General features: G+C 39.4%; 5 protein-coding genes across 9 annotated transcripts in view; 3 read left to right on the top strand and 2 right to left on the bottom strand.

The window, feature by feature from the left end:
• The window catches only part of LOC126747130 (uncharacterized), a 44543-nt gene extending 44044 nt beyond the window's left edge, over window positions 1–499 (bottom strand). The window contains exon 1 of one of the 4 annotated variants that reach the window (XM_050455620.1): window positions 371–499. In XM_050455620.1, the coding sequence (XP_050311577.1) occupies window positions 371–384 (14 nt within the window). In that variant the 5' untranslated portion in view covers window positions 385–499. The remainder of the gene's footprint in view (window positions 1–370) is intronic. The other 3 variants (XM_050455619.1, XM_050455618.1, XM_050455622.1) reach the window with 3 other exon arrangements.
• A 249-nt stretch (window positions 500–748) lies between these two features.
• On the top strand, window positions 749–1835 carry LOC126747132 (cytochrome b-c1 complex subunit Rieske, mitochondrial-like). The gene is made up of 2 exons (XM_050455626.1): window positions 749–1030; window positions 1092–1835. Exons 1-2 carry the CDS (start codon window positions 819–821, stop codon window positions 1684–1686), a joined length of 807 nt encoding a protein of 268 aa, XP_050311583.1. The 5' UTR covers window positions 749–818; the 3' UTR covers window positions 1687–1835.
• Window positions 1836–4521: 2686 nt separating this feature from the next.
• On the top strand, window positions 4522–13709 carry LOC126747133 (parkin coregulated gene protein-like). Its single transcript, XM_050455627.1, has 5 exons — window positions 4522–4710; window positions 4760–4899; window positions 4966–5137; window positions 5190–5339; window positions 13515–13709. The coding sequence occupies exons 1-5, from the start codon at window positions 4587–4589 to the stop codon at window positions 13673–13675; spliced, it is 747 nt and encodes a 248-aa protein (XP_050311584.1). The 5' UTR covers window positions 4522–4586; the 3' UTR covers window positions 13676–13709.
• Window positions 13700–14737, bottom strand: LOC126747134 (dynein light chain Tctex-type protein 2B-like). Its single transcript, XM_050455628.1, has 4 exons — window positions 14334–14737; window positions 14149–14282; window positions 13839–13972; window positions 13700–13776 (listed from the first exon to the last, which is right to left on the bottom strand). Exons 1-4 carry the CDS (start codon window positions 14507–14509, stop codon window positions 13729–13731), a joined length of 492 nt encoding a protein of 163 aa, XP_050311585.1. The 5' UTR covers window positions 14510–14737; the 3' UTR covers window positions 13700–13728.
• A 2807-nt stretch (window positions 14738–17544) lies between these two features.
• Window positions 17545–21397, top strand: part of LOC126747375 (protein cab-1) — a 28960-nt gene continuing 25107 nt past the window's right edge. For both annotated transcript variants that reach the window (XM_050455952.1, XM_050455953.1), the window contains exon 1: window positions 17545–17802. In XM_050455952.1, the coding sequence (XP_050311909.1) occupies window positions 17625–17802 (178 nt within the window). In that variant the 5' untranslated portion in view covers window positions 17545–17624. The remainder of the gene's footprint in view (window positions 17803–21397) is intronic.

Genomic DNA, 21397 nt, shown 5'->3' with positions numbered 1-21397 from the left:
CTCTAATTCCCGAATTCGAAATTATTATAAACGAAACCAAATGCACAATTATTTACCCCAGAGAGACAACATTTTACGCAAATTTACCTACAAACGTCGTCTTTTGACTATTTTCAATTTCCAGGTCGATATCTAGGTTAGAAGACAAGTTATATTGGGTTTTGTAAAGCGTTTCCTTGGCAGCGCAAAATACGCTTTAAAGCCACGAATTATCATAAATAACTATGCAAAAGTGTTAACTAACTACTTTAGAGCCCAAAGAGTCAACAATTCACTAATCATCAACGATTTTAAGTGTGATAAATAAAATTTGCAAAAGCACCTGGTCAAGACGCTATAAACCGTATACAGGGACTAACAGACCACTTACCCTCGTGTTGGCATCTTAATTTCAGCATTTTTCACTTAATAAACGCTCCAAACACCACGAATTAACAATTTTTTCACAAAAAAACTAAAGAATTTATAGTTTGCACTTCCTGATCACGTCAATACTTGTCAGTAAGTGCTTGGACCAGCGTTGCCAACTACTCGAAAACCGTTCTGCCCCTGGACTATAAAAGGGTGCAGAATTAACAAAAAATAAAAATTAAACGCGCCCTTTAATATTCAACGAAGAAGTAAATATTTAAATAAACTTTTTATTCTCATGTATTCTAATTCTCGTTATAAAAGAACAGAAAATTAAAATAAAAGCGTAGAGCATGGCAACGCTGCTTTAAACGTCACTAAATGACATTGACAGCTGCCAAAAGTGACAAACCAGGTAACCCCAAGAACTATTGTTGGCCCCATTGCATAACAATAAAACGCGAAATATGCTGAAGCCCTGTGCAGTCTCCGGTTACTTCCGCGGCGTAAGCCAAGTGGTAAGCAATCAATTGAACGTCGCGTCGACTGCAACCGTCTTACCGACGAAACAAGTGGTGCAGATCCCTTTCCAGGGCTCCACCGCCTTATCTCTCTCCAGGGCTCTGCCCAACGCGAATTTCTCGGTTTCCTGCGGTCCAGCCGCTTCCACTCAAATCAGGTGAGTCAAATCCTAACCCTTGGGTTATTTAAACTTTGCGCTTTATAGTCGGTTTGTTTAGGTGGGCTCACACCGATATAAATGTACCGAACTGGGACAACTACCGCAGGTCCTCCACTAAGGACCCTAATGCGCGTAACGCCGATACTGAGGACACTCGTAAAAATTTCACTTATTTAATTGCCGGGGGCCTGGGAGCTTCTAGCGCTTATGCAGCTAAGTCAGTTGTAACCCACTTTGTAAGCTCGATGAGTGCCTCAGCTGATGTGTTGGCCTTGGCCAAGATCGAAATCAAACTGTCCGACATTCCTGAAGGGAAGTCGGTCACTTTCAAGTGGAGGGGCAAGCCTTTGTTTATCCGTCACAGGACTCCCGAGGAAATCTCTGCGGAGCAAGCTGTACCAGTGGGATCCCTCCGAGACCCTCAACATGACAATGAGAGAGTACAGAACCCCGAATGGTTGGTGGTTTTGGGCGTTTGTACCCATTTGGGGTGTGTACCCATAGCGAATTCTGGTGATTTCGGGGGCTATTATTGTCCCTGCCACGGGTCACATTATGACGCCTCTGGAAGGATCCGTAAGGGGCCTGCGCCTCTTAATTTGGAGGTGCCCCAGTATACTTTCACTAGTGATGACTTGTTAGTTGTCGGTTAATTCGTTAATTTCAGCTTATTTTAAGTACTATTTATATGTAACAACTTTGTTTTTTTTTCTTGTGATAAGAGTCTTAAAGTGAAAATACTGTGAAGGATTGTAAATACCCGATGATGATGCTTTGTTTTAAATAAAGTGTAATGGAGAGATTTGATGTTGTTTATTTTTGCACAAAAATTGGAAAATTTCAGGGTTTGGTAACAAAACTAGTTCTAACTTGGGAAGTATTGGGTCCACAAGAATGGTTTGTATATGAAATTGTACCTTAGAAAACCCTTTTTCTTTGAGTGATACCTGCATTTAAGTTTCTCAAAAAGTAGTGAAAAAATTGTCCTGAAACGAAAGTTGCTCTGGTTAACACAATTTTAAACCTAGGACCAATTTTTTTACATAGAATTAATCTACAGAGTACCCACTATAATGCAGTAAAGAAATTGCAAAAATATCTTAAATAGCTTGGAAGTTGCATCACAAATTGTCCAAGAATACCCAATTAGGTCTTTGCAAGGAAAACTGGTCATAGCTCAGACAGTATTACACTTACAAAAGTGGTTTATATATCAAATTATTCCTCAGAAAAAGGATGTTCTTTAGGTAAAAACCGCATTTAAGTATCTCAAAAAGTGTCTAATTCATTCTTGAAAAACCATGAATAAAAAAATTATCCTGAAACCAAAATTGCTCTGGTTATCCCAATTTGGAACCTAGGATCGACTTTTTTATATAGAAGTAATCTATAGGGTGCCCCCTATAATGCAGTAAAGAAATTACAAAAATATCTTGAATAGATTGGAAGTTACATGGCAAAATGTCCAAGAATAATTAGAAATTCAAAGCTCATAATTTGTTCCATAAAACCACAAATCTGATGAGGTTAAACTGGCTCTAGCTCAAAGAGTATTAGACCCACAAAAATGGTTTGTATATGAAATTGTACCTCAGAAAACACTTTTTCTTTGAGCGAAACGCGCATTTAAGTTTCTCTAAAAGTGTCCAAATGACCTCTAATGAACTAGAAAGTTCAGTGAAAAAATTGTCCTGAAACCGAAATGGCTCTGGTTATCCCAACTTTGAACTTAGGATTAATTTTTTAACATATAATTGGTCTACAGGATGCCCACTATATTACAGTAAAAGAATTACAAAATTATCTTAAATAGCTTGGAAGTTACGTCACAAAATGTCCAAGCAAAATTGACGACTTGAAAATACCCAATTTATTGCGAAAACCTATTGGGTCTTAGCAAGCAAAACTGGTCATAACTCAGATAATATTACACTTAAAAAAATGGTTTATATATCAAATTATTCATCAAAATACGCATATTCTTCATGTAAAAACTGCATTTAAGTATCTCAAAAATTGTTCAAGTAATCCTTAAAAAACTAGAAAGTTTAGTGAGAAAATTGTCCTGAAACCGAAATGGCTCTGGTTATCCCAACTTTGAACTTAGGATTAATTTTTTAACATGTAATTGGTCTACAGGATGCCCACTATAATACAGCAAAAGAATTACAAAATTATCTTAAATAGCTTGGAAGTTACGTCACAATATGTCCAAGCAAAATTGACGACTTGAAAATACCCAATTTATTGCAAAAACCTATTGGGTCTTTGCAAGCAAAACTGGTCATAACTCAGATAATATTACACTTAAAAAAATGGTTTATATATCAAATTATTCATCCAAATATGCATATTCTTCATGTAAAAACTGCATTTAAGTATCTCAAAAATTGTCCAAGTAATCCTTAAAAAACTAGAAAGTTCAGTGAAAAAATTGTCCTGAGACCGAAATGGCTCTGGTTATCCCAACTTTGAACTTAGGATTAATTTTTTAACATATAATTGGTCTACAGGATGCCCACTATAACACAGTAAAAGAATTACAAAATTATCTTAAATAGCTTGGAAGTTACGTCACAAAATGTCCAAGCAAAATTGACGACTTGAAAATACCCAATTTATTGCGAAAACCTATTGGGTCTTAGCAAGCAAAACTGGTCATAACTCAGATAATATTACACTTAAAAGAATGGTTTATATATCAAATTATTCATCAAAATACGCATATTCTTCATGTAAAAACTGCATTTAAGTATCTCAAAAATTGTCCAAGTAATCCTTAAAAAACTAGAAAGTTTAGTGAGAAAATTTCCCTGAAACGACAGTTGCTCTGGTAAGGATAATTTTAATCCTAGAACCAACTTTGTTACATAGAATTAATCTACAGGGTGCCCACTATAATATAGTAAAAGAAGTACAAAAATAGCTTGGAAGTTATGTGACAAAATGTCCAATAAAAATTGGCAACTTGAAAATGCCCAATTTATTCCAAAAACCTCAAATGGCGAGTATTGGATCTTGGCAACCAAACTGGTCATAGCTCAGAGAGTATTAAACTTACAAAAGTGGTTCATATATCAAATTATTCCCCAGAAAACACATTTTCTTTGAGTGTAACCCCCACTGAAGTACCTCAAAAAGATTTTCAGCAATCCTTAAAAAACTTGAAAATTCATGGAAAAAATCACGCTGAAACAAAAAATGCCCTAGCTAAGCCATTTTTTCACTTAGAATCAAGTCATTAATATTTAATTAATCTATAGACTGCCCATTACAATACAGCATAATAATCACGGAAATATCTTAAATAATTCAGAAGTTATGTGACAAAATATCCTAAGGTGTATCTACATACACACGACTATAAGCACTCAAAAAAACCCTCATTTAAAATCAATAAACCCTAAATAAAAATAAACCGAATCAAGTTCAAATCACACCCTTTTACACCTGTTTTGACCAAACAATTCCCGTCTCCCGGGTAACGCACCCTTAACATCATCCACCCACTGACAGACACACTTCACCCCATTATTGTGATGTTCATCGAGAGATGGTGAGCGGCAAAGAATTCCGCAGTACATTGAAAAAACCGCTGCCCAACAGCAGCAAGAAGCCGACGGACAACAAGAGTTGCCGGGTGGTCCCCGCCTTTACCATCCAGGCCTTCCAAAAAGGTTCAAACCCCTTGAAATTGACGATTTCTTAACTTAAGAGACATTTCAGGTACCTGCGTGATCCCCCCACCGAAATGCAACGCCTTCAAAGAGGTGATCCCCAAGGGGGCCAAGAAGTTCCGGATGAACTACAAGAGGGGCAACCTGCCCATAGCCTTGGAGGCCAAAGGGGGCAAAGTATCGTGGAAAGTACATTATTGTATTATTGTGAAATCAACACACACACCTTAAGGGAGTTTTTTTTAAAACTTTCAGGCGGATATTAGTAAGCTAGACTTCCACTACTATCTCCCTATGTTCTTCGAGGGTTTGTGCGAAACTGAGAACCCTTACAAGCTGTTCGCCCAACAGGGGATTCATGACATGTTATCCCACGGGGGGCCCAAGATATTCCCTTGTATTCCCCAGCTGATTATTCCCATTAAAGGTATAAGGACTTTTTAAAAAGTGTCTGGGGGTAAAAGTGTTTTTTTTTAAAGATGCCCTTAAAACGAAGAACAAAGAGGTCATGTGCACCACTCTCAGGGTGCTGCAGCACCTGGTCAAGTCCGGGGATATGATTGGGGAAGCTTTGGTGCCCTATTACAGGCAGATCTTGCCCTCGTTGAATTTTTTTAAAGAGAAGAACGGTAAGAAGCGGATTTTTTGCCTTAAGTTTTTCTCAAGAATTAGGGCTTCAGCACGTTTCACCCTCTACCGGTACCATCATACTTTAAAGTCATTTCTTATTTCTTTCAGGCAGTTGAAGTCAGTTAGTGGATTGTCAAGGAAGTTGAAGTGATTCTTCTATCAAAAATGACTCCAACTACTTGAAGAGACACAAAACTGTCTTCAACTGCCTGGTTTAAGAACAAGGGACTCATTGACTGCTTGGAATGACTTCAAATGCTTTTTAGGCTTACAAACAGTCGTTTTTTCAAACAGTTGAAGTGATTCCTTGGATTTTCCAGACAGTTAAAGTCATTCTTCTTTCTCCCTTAATGAGGGGCAATAAAAAAAGACACCAACTACTTGGAGAGACACAAAACTGTCTTCAACTGCCTGGTTTAAGGACAAGGGACTCATTGACTGCTTGGAATAACTTCAAATGCTTTGTAGGCTTACAAACAGTCGTTTTTTCAAACAGTTGAAGTGATTCCTTGGATTTTCCGGACAGTTAAAGTCATTCTTCTTTCCCCCTTAATGGGGGACAATAAAAAAAGACACCAACTACTTGGAGAGACACAAAACTGTCTTCAACTGCCTGGTTTAAGGACAATGGACTCATTGACTGCTTGGAATGACTTCAAATGCTTTGTAGGCTTACAAACAGTCGTTTTTTCAAACAGTTGAAGTGATTCCTTGGATTTTCCGGACAGTTAAAGTCATTCTTCTTTCCCCCTTAATGGGGGACAATAAAAAAAGACACCAACTACTTGGAGAGACACAAAACTGTCTTCAACTGCCTGGTTTAAGGACAAGGGACTCATTGACTGCTTGGAATAACTTCAAATGCTTTGTAGGCTTACAAACAGTCGTTTTTTCAAACAGTTGAAGTGATTCCTTGGATTTTCCGGACAGTTAAAGTCATTCTTCTTTCCCCCTTAATGGGGGACAATAAAAAAAGACACCAACTACTTGGAGAGACACAAAACTGTCTTCAACTGCCTGGTTTAAGGACAATGGACTCATTGACTGCTTGGAATGACTTCAAATGCTTTGTAGGCTTACAAACAGTCGTTTTTTCAAACAGTTGAAGTGATTCCTTGGATTTTCCGGACAGTTAAAGTCATTCTTCTTTCTCCCTTAATAGGGGACAATAAAAAAAGACACCAACTACTTGGAGAGACACAAAACTGTCTTCAACTGCCTGGTATAAGAACAAGGGACTCACTGACTGCTTGGAATGACTTCAAATGCTTTGTAGGCTTACAAACAGTCATTTTTTCAAACAGTTGAAGTGATTCCTTGGATTTTCCAGACAGTTAAAGTCATTCTTCTTTCTCCCTTAATAGGGGACAATAAAAAAAGACACCAACTACTTGGAGAGACACAAAACTGTCTTCAACTGCCTGGTATAAGAACAAGGGACTCACTGACTGCTTGGAATGACTTCAAATGCTTTGTAGGCTTACAAACAGTCATTTTTTCAAACAGTTGAAGTGATTCCTTGGATTTTCCAGACAGTTAAAGTCATTCTTCTTTCTCCCTTAATAGGGGACAATAAAAAAAGACACCAACTACTTGGAGAGACACAAAACTGTCTTCAACTGCCTGGTATAAGAACAAGGGACTCACTGACTGCTTGGAATGACTTCAAATGCTTTGTAGGCTTACAAACAGTCATTTTTTCAAACAGTTGAAGTGATTCCTTGGATTTTCCGGACAGTTAAAGTCATTCTTCTTTCTCCCTTAATAGGGGACAATAAAAAAAGACACCAACTACTTGGAGAGACACAAAACTGTCTTCAACTGCCTGGCATAAGAACAAGGGACTCATTGACTGCTTGGAATGACTTTAAATGCTTTGTAGGCTTACAAACAGTCGTTTTTTCAAACAGTTGAAGTTATTCCCCTGATTTTCCAGACAGTTAAAGTCATTCCTCTTTCTCCCTTAATGAGGGGCAATAAAAAAAGACACCAACTACTTGGAGAGACACAAAACTGTCTTCAATTGCCTGGTATAAGAACAATGGACTAATTGACTGCTTGGAATGACTTCAAATGCTTTGTAGGCTTTCAAACAGTCGTTTTTTCAAATAGTTGAAGTGATTCCTTGGATTTTCCAGACAGTTAAAGTCATTCTTCTTTCTCCCTTAATGGGGGACAATAAAAAAAGACACCAACTACTTGGAGAGACACAAAACTGTCTTCAACTGCCTGGTATGAGAACAAGGGACTCACTGACTGCTTGGAATGACTTCAAATGCTTTGTAGGTTTACAAACAGTCATTTTTTCAAACAGTTGAAGTGATTCCTTGGATTTTCCAGACAGTTAAAGTCATTCTTCTTTCCCCCTTAATGGGGGACAATAAAAAAAGACACCAACTACTTGGAGAGACACAAAACTGTCTTCAACTGCCTGGTATAAGAACAATGGACTCATTGACTGCTTGGAATGACTTCAAATGCTTTGTGGGCTTACAAACAGTCGTTTTTTCAAACAATTGAAGTGATTCCTTGGATTTTCCAAACAGTTAAAGTCATTCTTCTTTCTCCCTTAATGGGGGGCAATAAAAAAAGACACCAACTACTTGGAGAGACACAAAACTGTCTTCAACTGCCTGGTATAAGAACAATGGACTCATTGACTGCTTGGAATGACTTCAAATGCTTTGTAGGCTTACAAACAGTCGTTTTTTCAAACAGTTGAAGTGATTCCTTGGATTTTCCAGACAGTTAAAGTCATTTTTCTTTCTCCCTTAATGGGGGACAATAAAAAAAGACACCAACTACTTGGAGAGACACAAAACTGTCTTCAACTGCCTGGTATAAGAACAATGGACTCATTGACTGCTTGGAATGACTTCAAATGCTTTGTAGGCTTACAAACAGTCGTTTTTTCAAACAGTTGAAGTGATTCCTTGGATTTTCCAGACAGTTAAAGTCATTCTTCTTTCTCCCTTAATGGGGGACAATAAAAAAAGACACCAACTACTTGGAGAGACACAAAACTGTCTTCAACTGCCTGGTTTAAGGACAAGGGACTCATTGACTGCTTGGAATAACTTCAAATGCTTTGTAGGCTTACAAACAGTCGTTTTTTCAAACAGTTGAAGTGATTCCTTGGATTTTCCAGACAGTTAAAGTCATTCTTCTTTCCCCCTTAATGGGGGACAATAAAAAAAGACACCAACTACTTGGAGAGACACAAAACTGTCTTCAATTCCCTGGTATAAGAACAATGGACTCATTGACTGCTTGGAATGACTTCAAATGCTTTGTAGGCTTACAAACAGTCGTTTTTTCAAACAGTTGAAGTGATTCCTTGGATTTTCCAGACAGTTAAAGTCATTCTTCTTTCCCCCTTAATGGGGGACAATAAAAAAAGACACCAACTACTTGGAGAGACACAAAACTGTCTTCAACTGCCTGGTTTAAGGACAAGGGACTCATTGACTGCTTGGAATGACTTCAAATGCTTTGTAGGCTTACAAACAGTCGTTTTTTCAAACAGTTGAAGTGATTCCTTGGATTTTCCAGACAGTTAAAGTCATTTTTCTTTCTCCCTTAATGGGGGACAATAAAAAAAGACACCAACTACTTGGAGAGACACAAAACTGTCTTCAACTGCCTGGTTTAAGGACAAGGGACTCATTGACTGCTTGGAATGACTTCAAATGCTTTGTAGGCTTACAAACAGTCATTTTTTCAAAAAGTTGAAGTGATTCCTTGGATTTTCCAGACAGTTAAAGTCATTCTTCTTTCCCCCTTAATGGGGGACAATAAAAAAAGACACCAACTACTTGGAGAGACACAAAACTGTCTTCAACTGCCTGGTATAAGAACAAGGGACTCATTGACTGCTTGGAATGACTTCAAATGCTTTGTGGGCTTACAAACAGTCGTTTTTTCAAACAGTTGAAGTGATTCCTTGGATTTTCCAGACAGTTAAAGTCATTCTTCTTTCTCCCTTAATGGGGGACAATAAAAAAAGACACCAACTACTTGGAGAGACACAAAACTGTCTTCAACTGCCTGGTATAAGAACAATGGACTCATTCACTGCTTGGAATGACTTCAAATGCTTTGTAGGCTTACAAACAGTCGTTTTTTCAAACAGTTGAAGTGATTCCTTGGATTTTCCAGACAGTTAAAGTCATTCTTCTTTCTCCCTTAATGAGGGGCAATAAAAAAAGACACCAACTACTTGGAGAGACACAAAACTGTCTTCAACTGCCTGGTATAAGAACAATGGACTCATTCACTGCTTGGAATGACTTCAAATGCTTTGTAGGCTTACAAACAGTCGTTTTTTCAAACAGTTGAAGTGATTCCTTGGATTTTCCAGACAGTTAAAGTCATTCTTCTTTCTCCCTTAATGAGGGGCAATAAAAAAAGACACCAACTACTTGGAGAGACACAAAACTGTCTTCAACTGCCTGGTATAAGAACAATGGACTCATTCACTGCTTGGAATGACTTCAAATGCTTTGTAGGCTTACAAACAGTCGTTTTTTCAAACAGTTGAAGTGATTCCTTGGATTTTCCAGACAGTTAAAGTCATTCTTCTTTCTCCCTTAATGGGGGACAATAAAAAAAGACACCAACTACTTGGAGAGACACAAAACTGTCTTCAACTGCCTGGTTTAAGAACAAGGGACTCACTGACTGCTCGGAATGACTTCAAATGCTTTGTAGGCTTACAAACAGTCGTTTTTTCAAACAGTTGAAGTGATTCCTTGGATTTTCCAGACAGTTAAAGTCATTCTTCTTTCTCCCTTAATGGGGGGCAATAAAAAAAGACACCAACTACTTGGAGAGACACAAAACTGTCTTCAACTGCCTGGTATAAGAACAATGGACTCACTGACTGCTCGGAATGACTTCAAATGCTTTGTAGGCTTACAAACAGTCGTTTTTTCAAACAGTTGAAGTGATTCCTTGGATTTTCCAGACAGTTAAAGTCATTCTTCTTTCTCCCTTAATGGGGGACAATAAAAAAAGACACCAACTACTTGGAGAGACACAAAACTGTCTTCAACTGCCTGGTTTAAGAACAAGGGACTCATTGACTGCTTGGAATGACTTCAAATGCTTTGTAGGTTTACAAACAGTCGTTTTTTCAAACAGTTGAAGTGATTCCTTGGATTTTCCAGACAGTTAAAGTCATTCTTCTTTCTCCCTTAATGAGGGGCAATAAAAAAAGACACCAACTACTTGGAGAGACACAAAACTGTCTTCAACTGCCTGGTTTAAGAACAAGGGACTCATTGACTGCTTGGAATGACTTCAAATGCTTTGTAGGTTTACAAACAGTCGTTTTTTCAAACAGTTGAAGTGATTCCTTGGATTTTCCAGACAGTTAAAGTCATTCTTCTTTCTCCCTTAATGAGGGGCAATAAAAAAAGACACCAACTACTTGGAGAGACACAAAACTGTCTTCAACTGCCTGGTATAAGAACAAGGGACTCACTGACTGCTTGGAATGACTTCAAATGCTTTGTAGGTTTACAAACAGTCGTGTTTTCAAACAGTTGAACTGATTCCTTGGATTTTCCAGACAGTTAAAGTCATTCTTCTTTCTCCCTTAATGGGGGACAATAAAAAAAGACACCAACTACTTGGAGAGACACAAAACTGTCTTCAACTGCCTGGTTTAAGAACAAGGGACTCACTGACTGCTTGGAATGACTTCAAATGCTTTGTAGGTTTACAAACAGTCGTTTTTTCAAACAGTTGAAGTGATTCCTTGGATTTTCCAGACAGTTAAAGTCATTCTTCTTTCTCCCTTAATGAGGGGCAATAAAAAAAGACACCAACTACTTGGAGAGACACAAAACTGTCTTCAACTGCCTGGTATAAGAACAATGGACTCATTCACTGCTTGGAATGACTTCAAATGCTTTGTAGGCTTACAAACAGTCGTTTTTTCAAACAGTTGAAGTGATTCCTTGGATTTTCCAGACAGTTAAAGTCATTCTTCTTTCTCCCTTAATGGGGGACAATAAAAAAAGACACCAACTACTTGGAGAGACACAAAACTGTCTTCAACTGCCTGGTTTAAGAACAAGGGACTCACTGACTGCTCGGAATGACTTCAAATGCTTTGTAGGCTTACAAACAGTCGTTTTTTCAAACAGTTGAAGTGATTCCTTGGATTTTCCAGACAGTTAAAGTCATTCTTCTTTCTCCCTTAATGGGGGGCAATAAAAAAAGACACCAACTACTTGGAGAGACACAAAACTGTCTTCAACTGCCTGGTATAAGAACAATGGACTCACTGACTGCTCGGAATGACTTCAAATGCTTTGTAGGCTTACAAACAGTCGTTTTTTCAAACAGTTGAAGTGATTCCTTGGATTTTCCAGACAGTTAAAGTCATTCTTCTTTCTCCCTTAATGGGGGGCAATAAAAAAAGACACCAACTACTTGGAGAGACACAAAACTGTCTTCAACTGCCTGGTTTAAGGACAAGGGACTCATTGACTGCTTGGAATGACTTCAAATGCTTTGTAGGCTTACAAACAGTCGTTTTTTCAAACAGTTGAAGTGATTCCTTGGATTTTCCAGACAGTTAAAGTCATTCTTCTTTCTCCCTTAATGGGGGACAATAAAAAAAGACACCAACTACTTGGAGAGACACAAAACTGTCTTCAACTGCCTGGTTTAAGGACAAGGGACTCATTGACTGCTTGGAATGACTTCAAATGCTTTGTAGGCTTACAAACAGTCGTTTTTTCAAACAGTTGAAGTGATTCCTTGGATTTTCCAGACAGTTAAAGTCATTCTTCTTTCTCCCTTAATGGGGGACAATAAAAAAAGACACCAACTACTTGGAGAGACACAAAACTGTCTTCAACTGCCTGGTTTAAGAACAAGGGACTCATTGACTGCTTGAAATGACTTCAAATGCTTTGTAGACTTACTAACAGTCGTTTTTTCAAACAGTTGAAGTGATTCCTTGGATTTTCCAGACAGTTAAAGTCATTCTTCTTTCCCCCTTAATGGGGGACAATAAAAAAAGACACCAACTACTCGGAGAGACACAAAACTGTCTTCAACTGACTGGTTTAAGGACAAGGGACTAATTGACTGCTTGGAATGACTTCAAATGCTTTGTAGGCTTACTAACAGTCGTTTTTTCAAACAGTTGAAGTGATTCCTTGGATTTTCCGGACAGTTAAAGTCATTCTTCTTTCTCCCTTAATGGGGGACAATAAAAAAAGACACCAACTACTTGGAGAGACACAAAACTGTCTTCAACTGCCTGGTATAAGAACAATGGACTCATTGACTGCTTGGAATGACTTCAAATGCTTTGTAGGCTTACAAACAGTCGTTTTTTCAAACAGTTGAAGTGATTCCTTGGATTTTCCAGACAGTTAAAGTCATTCTTCTTTCTCCCTTAATGGGGGACAATAAAAAAAGACACCAACTACTTGGAGAGACACAAAACTGTCTTCAACTGCCTGGTTTAAGGACAAGGGACTCATTGACTGCTTGGAATGACTTCAAATGCTTTGTAGGCTTACAAACAGTCGTTTTTTCAAACAGTTGAAGTGATTCCTTGGATTTTCCAGACAGTTAAAGTCATTCTTCTTTCTCCCTTAATGGGGGACAATAAAAAAAGACACCAACTACTCGGAGAGACACAAAACTGTCTTCAACTGCCTGGTTTAAGGACAAGGGACTAATTGACTGCTTGGAAAGACTTCAAATGCTTTGTAGGCTTACTAACAGTCGTTTTTTCAAACAGTTGAAGTGATTCCTTGGATTTTCCGGACAGTTAAAGTCATTCTTCTTTCTCCCTTAATGGGGGACAATAAAAAAAGACACCAACTACTTGGAGAGACACAAAACTGTCTTCAACTGCCTGGTTTAAGGACAAGGGACTCATTGACTGCTTGGAATGACTTCAAATGCTTTGTAGGCTTACAAACAGTCGTTTTTTCAAACAGTTGAAGTTATTCCCCTGATTTTCCAGACAGTTAAAGTCATTCCTCTTTCTCCCTTAATGAGGGGCAATAAAAAAAGACACCAACTACTTGGAGAGACACAAAACTGGCTTCAACTGCCTTGAAGATACAAAAACTGTAATTTTTCCAGGCAGTTGACGTCATCTCCTTTAAATAATGGTAAATTGCGATCATTTCCTGTTTCAGTAAACTGCGGTGACGAAATTGACTATAGCCAAATGCGGGGAGACAATTTGGCTGACATAATAAACGACACGCTGGAAATCTTGGAAAGGTACGGAGGCGAGGACGCCTTTATCAACATAAAATACCTGATACCCACCTACGAGTCTTGTATGATGAACTAGCCTAGATTAAATTATATGATACACTTATATAAAATTGTTTTTTTAATAATTTATTAATAAAGGAACACAGCGAACACAGTAACCGCACAAAAAATTGTATCCTAAAACCAAAATAATTAAACATTAATGTGCCGCCAGGGTCGTAGTGAGGAGCAGAACTCACATTCATGAAAATTTCATTACAGCTAGTGTCGATGTCGGTGTCCCAGACACACCTGCACCCGGATTTCACCCCTTGGCCCTTCCGCTCTCCAATTATCACTTGCACAATGTGCCTATATCTTTTCATTCCTACATCTGTAAAGGTATTTTTCAAATGTTTGCTATTAATTATCATGAAAAGTGAAGAATGAATGTGGGTGAGATTTTGGTGCTCAAATGAGGGGTATATATACAACAACTTTACACATAAATATAGTCAATCAAGTGCCCTATACTTAGTCCCTATTTAACCCTTAAAAAAGTTCACTTACCTTTCACCTTCTCATTAATTTCATTGGCCATTTTAATTGTCCATTTCTTAGCCATGTCTGGATCATAAGTTTTCCCACTTAACATGCTAAACTGCACACTCCTGATGATTTCTTTCACAGGCACTTGCTTAAAACTGTTAAACAACCCTCTGAAGCTAGAAGTAACCCTTCATAAAGGAACTTACATGTCCTGAAAACTCGGCTTGATTTGATAAGAGTTCTGGGGGGCGACCGACTCGTGACTCAGCTTCTTATCCTGCAAATCGCCGCTGCCAAAGTGTAAGTTTTCTTCTACCTGCGAGACTGTGCCGTAGCTCAGAGCCTCCTCGGGCTCCAGGTTGTCGTCCCTGTCTTCTTCCATGATTAACGAAAAATTGGGGCCTCGGTTACAATACAAACAATTGAGTATTTAAGTGCGTACAGGGGAAACAACCAAGGCGGGAATAGAGGAACGAATGTCTGTTTTCTTTTTTTTAAGAATTGGGACTGCTTTGGGCTGAATTTCCTTGATATTTGAGGAAAAACTCAACAGGAAAATTAAAGAATTCAAATAAAGTTTATTTACAGTTACGTCAATGTCATTTAAACAGGGAGTGCCTGCTGCATTAATTTTATTGACATTTTAACGGGGAGTCTCTCACACCATACTGGCGTTTATTTATTAAGCGTTAATGGCGGCAAATTCAAACTGACTTTTTGTTTTAATCAATTTTGCTTTTCCCAAATGGTTGGGGTAGCAGAATTATCGAATATCTTAGTCCATAAGTGCATTTTCCCCATAAAGAAGCTATCACTTCCGACACATATTGCGTTCTTGCCTTGCAATAAACGTTACTTAAGCTTATCGGGCGTTCCAGATAGGCGACCCAGACCCCGTCAAGTGGAAACACTTGAAATAAACCATCGAAGGCTCTCTCTTCCCTAATGATTTTTCTATATTAGAAGCGGAAATCGACGGTTAAAAATAGTTAATCTCGCACCCGCGGGGGCGGCGATCTGCAACGAACGCCGCAACGGGTTTAATATTTATTTTAGTTGAAACCCGATAAAAAGACCTACGATTAGAAGTTCGGCAATTAACATGGTAATCAGGGGACAAATACTCATAAATTCCGCAGGATGGGCGTGCATGGGGGCCCCCTAATCTACCGTAAACATGACTTATGGTAATTTATCAGCAGCTGCTTAGTATTCTAATTAGTTTGCAACTAACTGGGGCATTCAAAAAGTATAAGTTTCTTAACTGCACCTCTTATGAAATAAGGCAGTTCATACCCCTCTTTCATAGTCTTTATTAACTCGTTAGGAGTTTGCAGCAAGTTATTGGAGTTTGGACGGAGTCACAACAAGCAAATGCGTAATTCTCCGGACCCTCCTAAGCTTGCATACCAAATCGCACAGGACTTCGGTGCACTCTTGTACGAGTTTGGAGCAAGTTATTCATGTTTGCAGGCTCTTCAGGGCTGCTAGGGAGTCTCAGCAAATAACTGCGTAATTCTCTAAGTCCTCCTAAGCTGTTAAGCAATATTTATTGCTGTTATTCGTTCACTTGGTGTTTTCCCTTTGATTTTCTTGCTGTATATCAACTCGCAAAGCAGTTCATTGCACTCTCGTACAAGTTTGGAGTAAGTTATTCAAAGTTGGAGGGTCTTGAGGGCTGTCAGGAAGTCACAACAAGTAACTGAGTAATTTTCCGGGCTTTCCTGAGCTCTACGAACCCTGCAGAGCAATATCTATTGCTTTTACTCGTTCACTTAATGGTCCTTCTTTGATTTTCTTGCATAACAAGTCACACAGGACTTCGGTGCACTCTCGTACGAGTTTGGAGCAAGTTATTCATGTTTGCAGGCTCTTTAGGGCTGCTAGAAAGTCTCAGCAAACAACTGCGTAATTCTCTAAGTCCTCCTAAGCTGTTAAGCAATATTAGTTGCGGTTATTCGTTCAATTGGTGATCTCGCTTTGATTTTCTTGCTGCAATACCAACTCGCAAAGCAGTTCATTGCACCCTCGTACGAGTTTGGAGTAAGTTATTCAAAGTTGGAGGGTCTTGAGGGCTGTCAAGGAGTCACAGCAAGTAACTGAGTAATTCTCCGGGCTTTCCTAAGCTCTACGAACCCTGCAGAACAATATCTATTGCTTCTACTCGTTCACTTAGTGATCCTCCTTTGCTTTCCTTGCATACCACATCGCACAGGACTTCTCTACACTCTCGTACGAATTTGGAGCAAGTTATTCATGTTTGCAGGCTCTTTAGGGCTGCTAGAAAGTCTCAGCAAACAACTGCGTAATTCTCTAAGTCCTCCTAAGCTGTTAAGCAATATTTATTACTGTTATTCGTTCAATTGGTGATCTCGCTTTGATTTTCTTGCTGCAATACCAACTCGCAAAGCAGTTCATTGCACCCTCGTACGAGTTTGGAGTAAGTTATTCAAAGTTGGAGGGTCTTGAGGGCTGTCAAGGAGTCTCAACAAGTAACTGAGTAATTTTCCGGGCTTTCCTAAGCACCACGAACCCTGTAGAGGAATATCTATTGCTTTTACTCGTTCACTTAATGGTCCTTCTTTGATTTTCTTGCATAACAAGTCACACAGCACTTCACTGCACTCTCGAACGAGTTTGGAGCAAATTATTAAAGGTTGGAGGGTCTTTAGGGCTGCCAGGGATTTATTGCAAGCAGCTGCGTAGTTCTCCGGATTCTCTTAAGCTCAACGAATCCTGTAGATCAATATCCATGCTTTCACTAGTCCATTTAATTATTCTCCTTCAATTTTCTTGCATACCAAATCGCACAGTGCTTCTCTGCGCTCTCGTACGAGTTTGGAGCATGTTATTGAAGCTTGGAGGGTCTTTAAGGCTTCCAGGAAGTCTCAGTAAGTAACTGCTTAATTCTCTAGGCTCTACTAAGCTGTAGAGCAATATTTATTGCATTTATTCGTTTACTTGATGATCTCCCTTCGATTTCTTTGCTGTATGCCAACTCGCAAAGCAGTTCATTGCATTCTACGAGTTTGGGACCCAGTAAGTGTGAGTGCCTTGTATAACAAATCCTTTAGCCCAGACTTCCAGGTTTTAAGTTGCGCAAGCAAATATGCGCAGCAGCACGTCACTGGACATCTCATCTGTCCTGCGGAGTTTGAGTGCCCCGTATAGAGAAATCAATAGATCTTCTTCCATACATATCACGCGGATTGATTAATCTCTTTTTAACTAATAAGCAGCATCCCTTAATAAACCCTTTTTCGAAAGGGGTGAGAGGGAGAAAGGGGGAAGCTACTACGTCATCACAATCATCCTGTACTGCCCACGCAAACGGTCAATCACTAATCCCGCGTCCCCCGTAGGAGACCATGCGCATGACCGCGTCGGGACGCGATAACACGAAAAAGGGGAATTCATTCAGTCAATGAAATTCCTTCGCCGAACACGGATCGGGAGCGAATTCCCGTGACGTCACCGTGGCTTCGTCGGCCAATGGCATGCATCGCCCCGTTGCGATCGATAAACGACGTGGGGCAACATATGGGGCCGGAAAAATGGTCTTTACAATACGTGGGGCCCGGAAAATGAAGGTTTCCCTGCCGGTGTTCGTCCTGGGGGTGTTGGCGGGGGCTGCGGTCTGCCCTGTGGAGTCCGTCGGGGCCCGAGTTATGAGCGGTGAGTTAAAAAAAAAAATTGCGTGTTTTTTTGGCAAAGAAGTATTTATATCTTTGGCTGTAAGGATAGTGAGACAGTAAAGTTTGACATGACACCTCTCAATACCTTGAGGATAACGGATCCGTAAACGATTTTTTTTGAGGCCCCCTTAGGGAGCTGTATTGCCCTAAAATAAAAAATTCATAAAGCAAAACAGTCATATTCCTTTGTTCCACCAGAACTCAAATGTAAAGCATTCAAATGACTTGAAATTTTTAGGACATAAGGGCTAATGGAGGCCTAAGAGTTGTATAATTTGTGGGCCAGATTAGTACACAGCGTGAGTAATTATAGGCGAATGAAACTGAGTGAAAAAAAAGTTCAAACTGCTTTAGAGGTATATAACCGATATTTTTGTGAACCATACAGGACGAGCAATAATGAACTTTCCCCAGGAAGGTTCGACCCAAAAATCATATTTCTTTCATTCATAGAGGTTCCATATTTTTAGCAATTAAACAACTTTTTAAAACCTATTTTTTGACACACTTGGCAATCGTCTAAGTAGAGTAGTTTTTGCTCTACAATATTTTAACTTTGACGCTTAATACTGGCCTACCTATGTACCATTTTATCCCTCAAATATTCGGAATTTATCTGGCTATAATCCGCTAAAGGCCGTTTTTATTTAAATACTACCACTTTCCAGCAAAACACCATTTCCTCCGAATAACTAGGCCCTATACAATCGAACAGTCATACCGTCGACCACCCTGAGCCAGTCCCTCATGGTATAGTAACTTAATGGTCCAGCATCCTACAAGCGGGCGAGTTTTGAATCAAGCAGCATATGGCCAGATGACGTTTCAGCGTGGTTGTCATTAAATGGCGGCGATTGTTAAGTTGGGCCGAAACCGACTTTTTCATTTCGAAAATTAGAGGCTTAAAATGGGTGGAAAGCATCGGGAAATGGTATCGACTTTATGCAGAAACTTTGAATATTCCGAATATGTGCATATCAACTGGGGAAATTGTGTATTGCGCACAGGAAAATTCGGCAAAGTTTTGACGTTTTCAGAAAATGCGTTTTTTTTCAAACAATACAGGGTCAAACCTTTTGTTTAATTAATAATAATAATAATCAAATTTAGATACGGTGGATCCTCTTGATCTATTTACTTGTTATTAGTATAATTATATATTATTATTATTATTATCTAATCTATTTTTTCATTGTTACTGATAATCAACGTTTGTAAACTTCCGCGAAATTTCGTAATTATTTGCCAACCAATGAGAGGCGACTATTTTGACATTTGACATTTTTTAGCATACGTCATATGTGCTTTCCTATAACAAAACGGGTCGAAACCCATGAAGATTAAACAAGGGAGACGCAACAGGTCTCTAATTGCGGCTCGTCCCTAAGACCCTTAAGCTTTTTTTACGGGTTTTCCGCTGATTGGAGCTTTAGTAGTCGTGGGTTTAATCGCGTTTTTTCGTTTTTCTTTCCGACTGTTCAGCCTGTTGCTTCTCTCTCTCTCTCTCTTCCACGTTTCTCCCACTTCCTGACGTTGCCCCGGATGTCTCTTTTTTTTCCTATTCTGTTTCTGTCTCCTAAATCCCCTATAATCCAAATTATCATCTCCTGAAACCTCTAGAAAACTGCGTATGCGCAGCTTAAATGCGTCTTATTAATTGACATTAATAAGGATTCTAGACTTGGCTTTGCTTTTGTATCTGGCCAATAGGAAGGGAATATTGTGGCATGCATTGACGTCACAGTAATAGTTGCCCAAAAGTCAGACAATTATTGCGCAGACAAGCGAATATTGTGACGTACAGAGTTTACCGACAGTAATAAATTACTTCTATATCAGGGAGCCATTACACAGCATGATGCACACATTCTATAACGAAGGGAGTGACATATGCCACGCCCTTTAACAAAGAAAAAACTACCCTTAAGTGCGTGTCTCGGTTGGAAAATAAATGACATCGGAAAGCCGATACATGTGAAACATAGAATCTCAGTTTCACTCTTCCGGGGGGTGGGCACACGCGGCGGGTTAATTGAGTTCCAAACAAAGGGACGGATGTGCACGTTTGACGTTGCTAACCACATGACGGGAATTAACGGTTTTTCCCCAAATCCGATTACTGGGAAAATATCCTCCTTTTTATTATTAAGTCCTGCTTCCCTCCCCTTGTTTCATTATAACCTTAGGGAGCGTTTTTTCAAATTGCCCCCACGTCCGCCCGTTTATTAGATAAATGTTTCTATCCCTGTCTAACCACACGCCCCCACGTTCGCCCCCTCAAACCGACCCCGCCCGGACGACAATCGTATTCGTTTAAATGTGTATTTTGCATTTTGCCGCAATTTACCCCGGAAATCATGATCGTTACCCACGGGAGGATAATTCGGGTGGGTGTAAATTCGCATTTCGTATGTGCAAAACTAACGTTTCACTCTGATAGTACACACTCGAACATGTTCTTCTACCCCCATCTGACTTAAACCGGAAACAATATGGCGGACTGTCACTTGTTACTGTCAATCTTCTTCCGGTCAACGTGCGCACCACCGTTGCGCATTCTATGTTTTAATGAATGGGAACGACTTGGGGAGTGTGTTCAGTCGTACTCACTTTAGCGCATAAGCGCCTTAAATTAACTTGTCTCAGTTTTTTTGGCTCAATAGTTTTTTTGCTTTACGTCACACACTCTCCTTTGGCTTTTATAAAAAGTTTACCAAAGTTGAACTTGTTAATTTATCTTCACGTCAGTCTAACGTGCTAGCGCAATACTTTTTTTGCTCCACGTCTTTTTTTGTCCCTTTTTTAATTTTAGTCAATTATGTTTCTTTAGACGTCTCTCTCACTTTATCCCATATGTTAGCTAACTAGTTTTTTGTTCCATGTCGTATTTTATCTCTCTTTTACTTTAGACATTTCTCTCACTCTCACGCACGAGCGCCTTAAATTAACACAGCAAGAAGCGAGTCAATCAGAGGACGTGCACACTGCGTGCAATTATTTCTCAGTCCTCGTTTTTCTTACTGAAACCTCGTTGATCCAACTCCACCTTGTGTTAAAACATAAAGGTCCTAGGAGGAACTCTTTATCTTTTTTTATTCCCTCGCCTCATTCCCTTTAAATGAAACGTCCAAAACACAAGTAACCAGCAATTGCCCCACTTGAATTTCCATTTTCCAGAAAAACACCCCATCACTCTTACGCTCGTTAAGTTAAACGAGAAGGTTTCCGCAAACTTTCGCGAAGGGTTGAAGGGCCACTTAAGGCCTTTCATCAAAGGAAAACAGTTATACGCCCGTTCCGGGACAACACACTGCACTCGAGTGCACTTTACGGTGCCTCACTTGCTTTAATTAAAATGTCTGCAACGAAATTAAATCAAGTGGCTCAAGATCAAGATTGTCATTTTAACCCAACTCAATACGCATGCGTGACGTGCACGTCTAGACTGGATTACGTGGGTTCGATCCCATGCGCATGCCTTCGGTTAAGCCACACCATTCTTCTTCTCCTCTTTATCTCTTTCTTAAGTAGGTCGCGTTCTTCTTCTTCATATTCTTCTTAACATCGCACCACTG

The sequence above is a fragment of the Anthonomus grandis genome, chromosome 19 (genome assembly GCF_022605725.1).
Source record: "Anthonomus grandis grandis chromosome 19, icAntGran1.3, whole genome shotgun sequence".
NCBI classification, from domain to species: Eukaryota; Metazoa; Arthropoda; class Insecta; order Coleoptera; family Curculionidae; genus Anthonomus; species Anthonomus grandis.
This window is presented reverse-complemented; position numbering and strand designations above follow the sequence as displayed.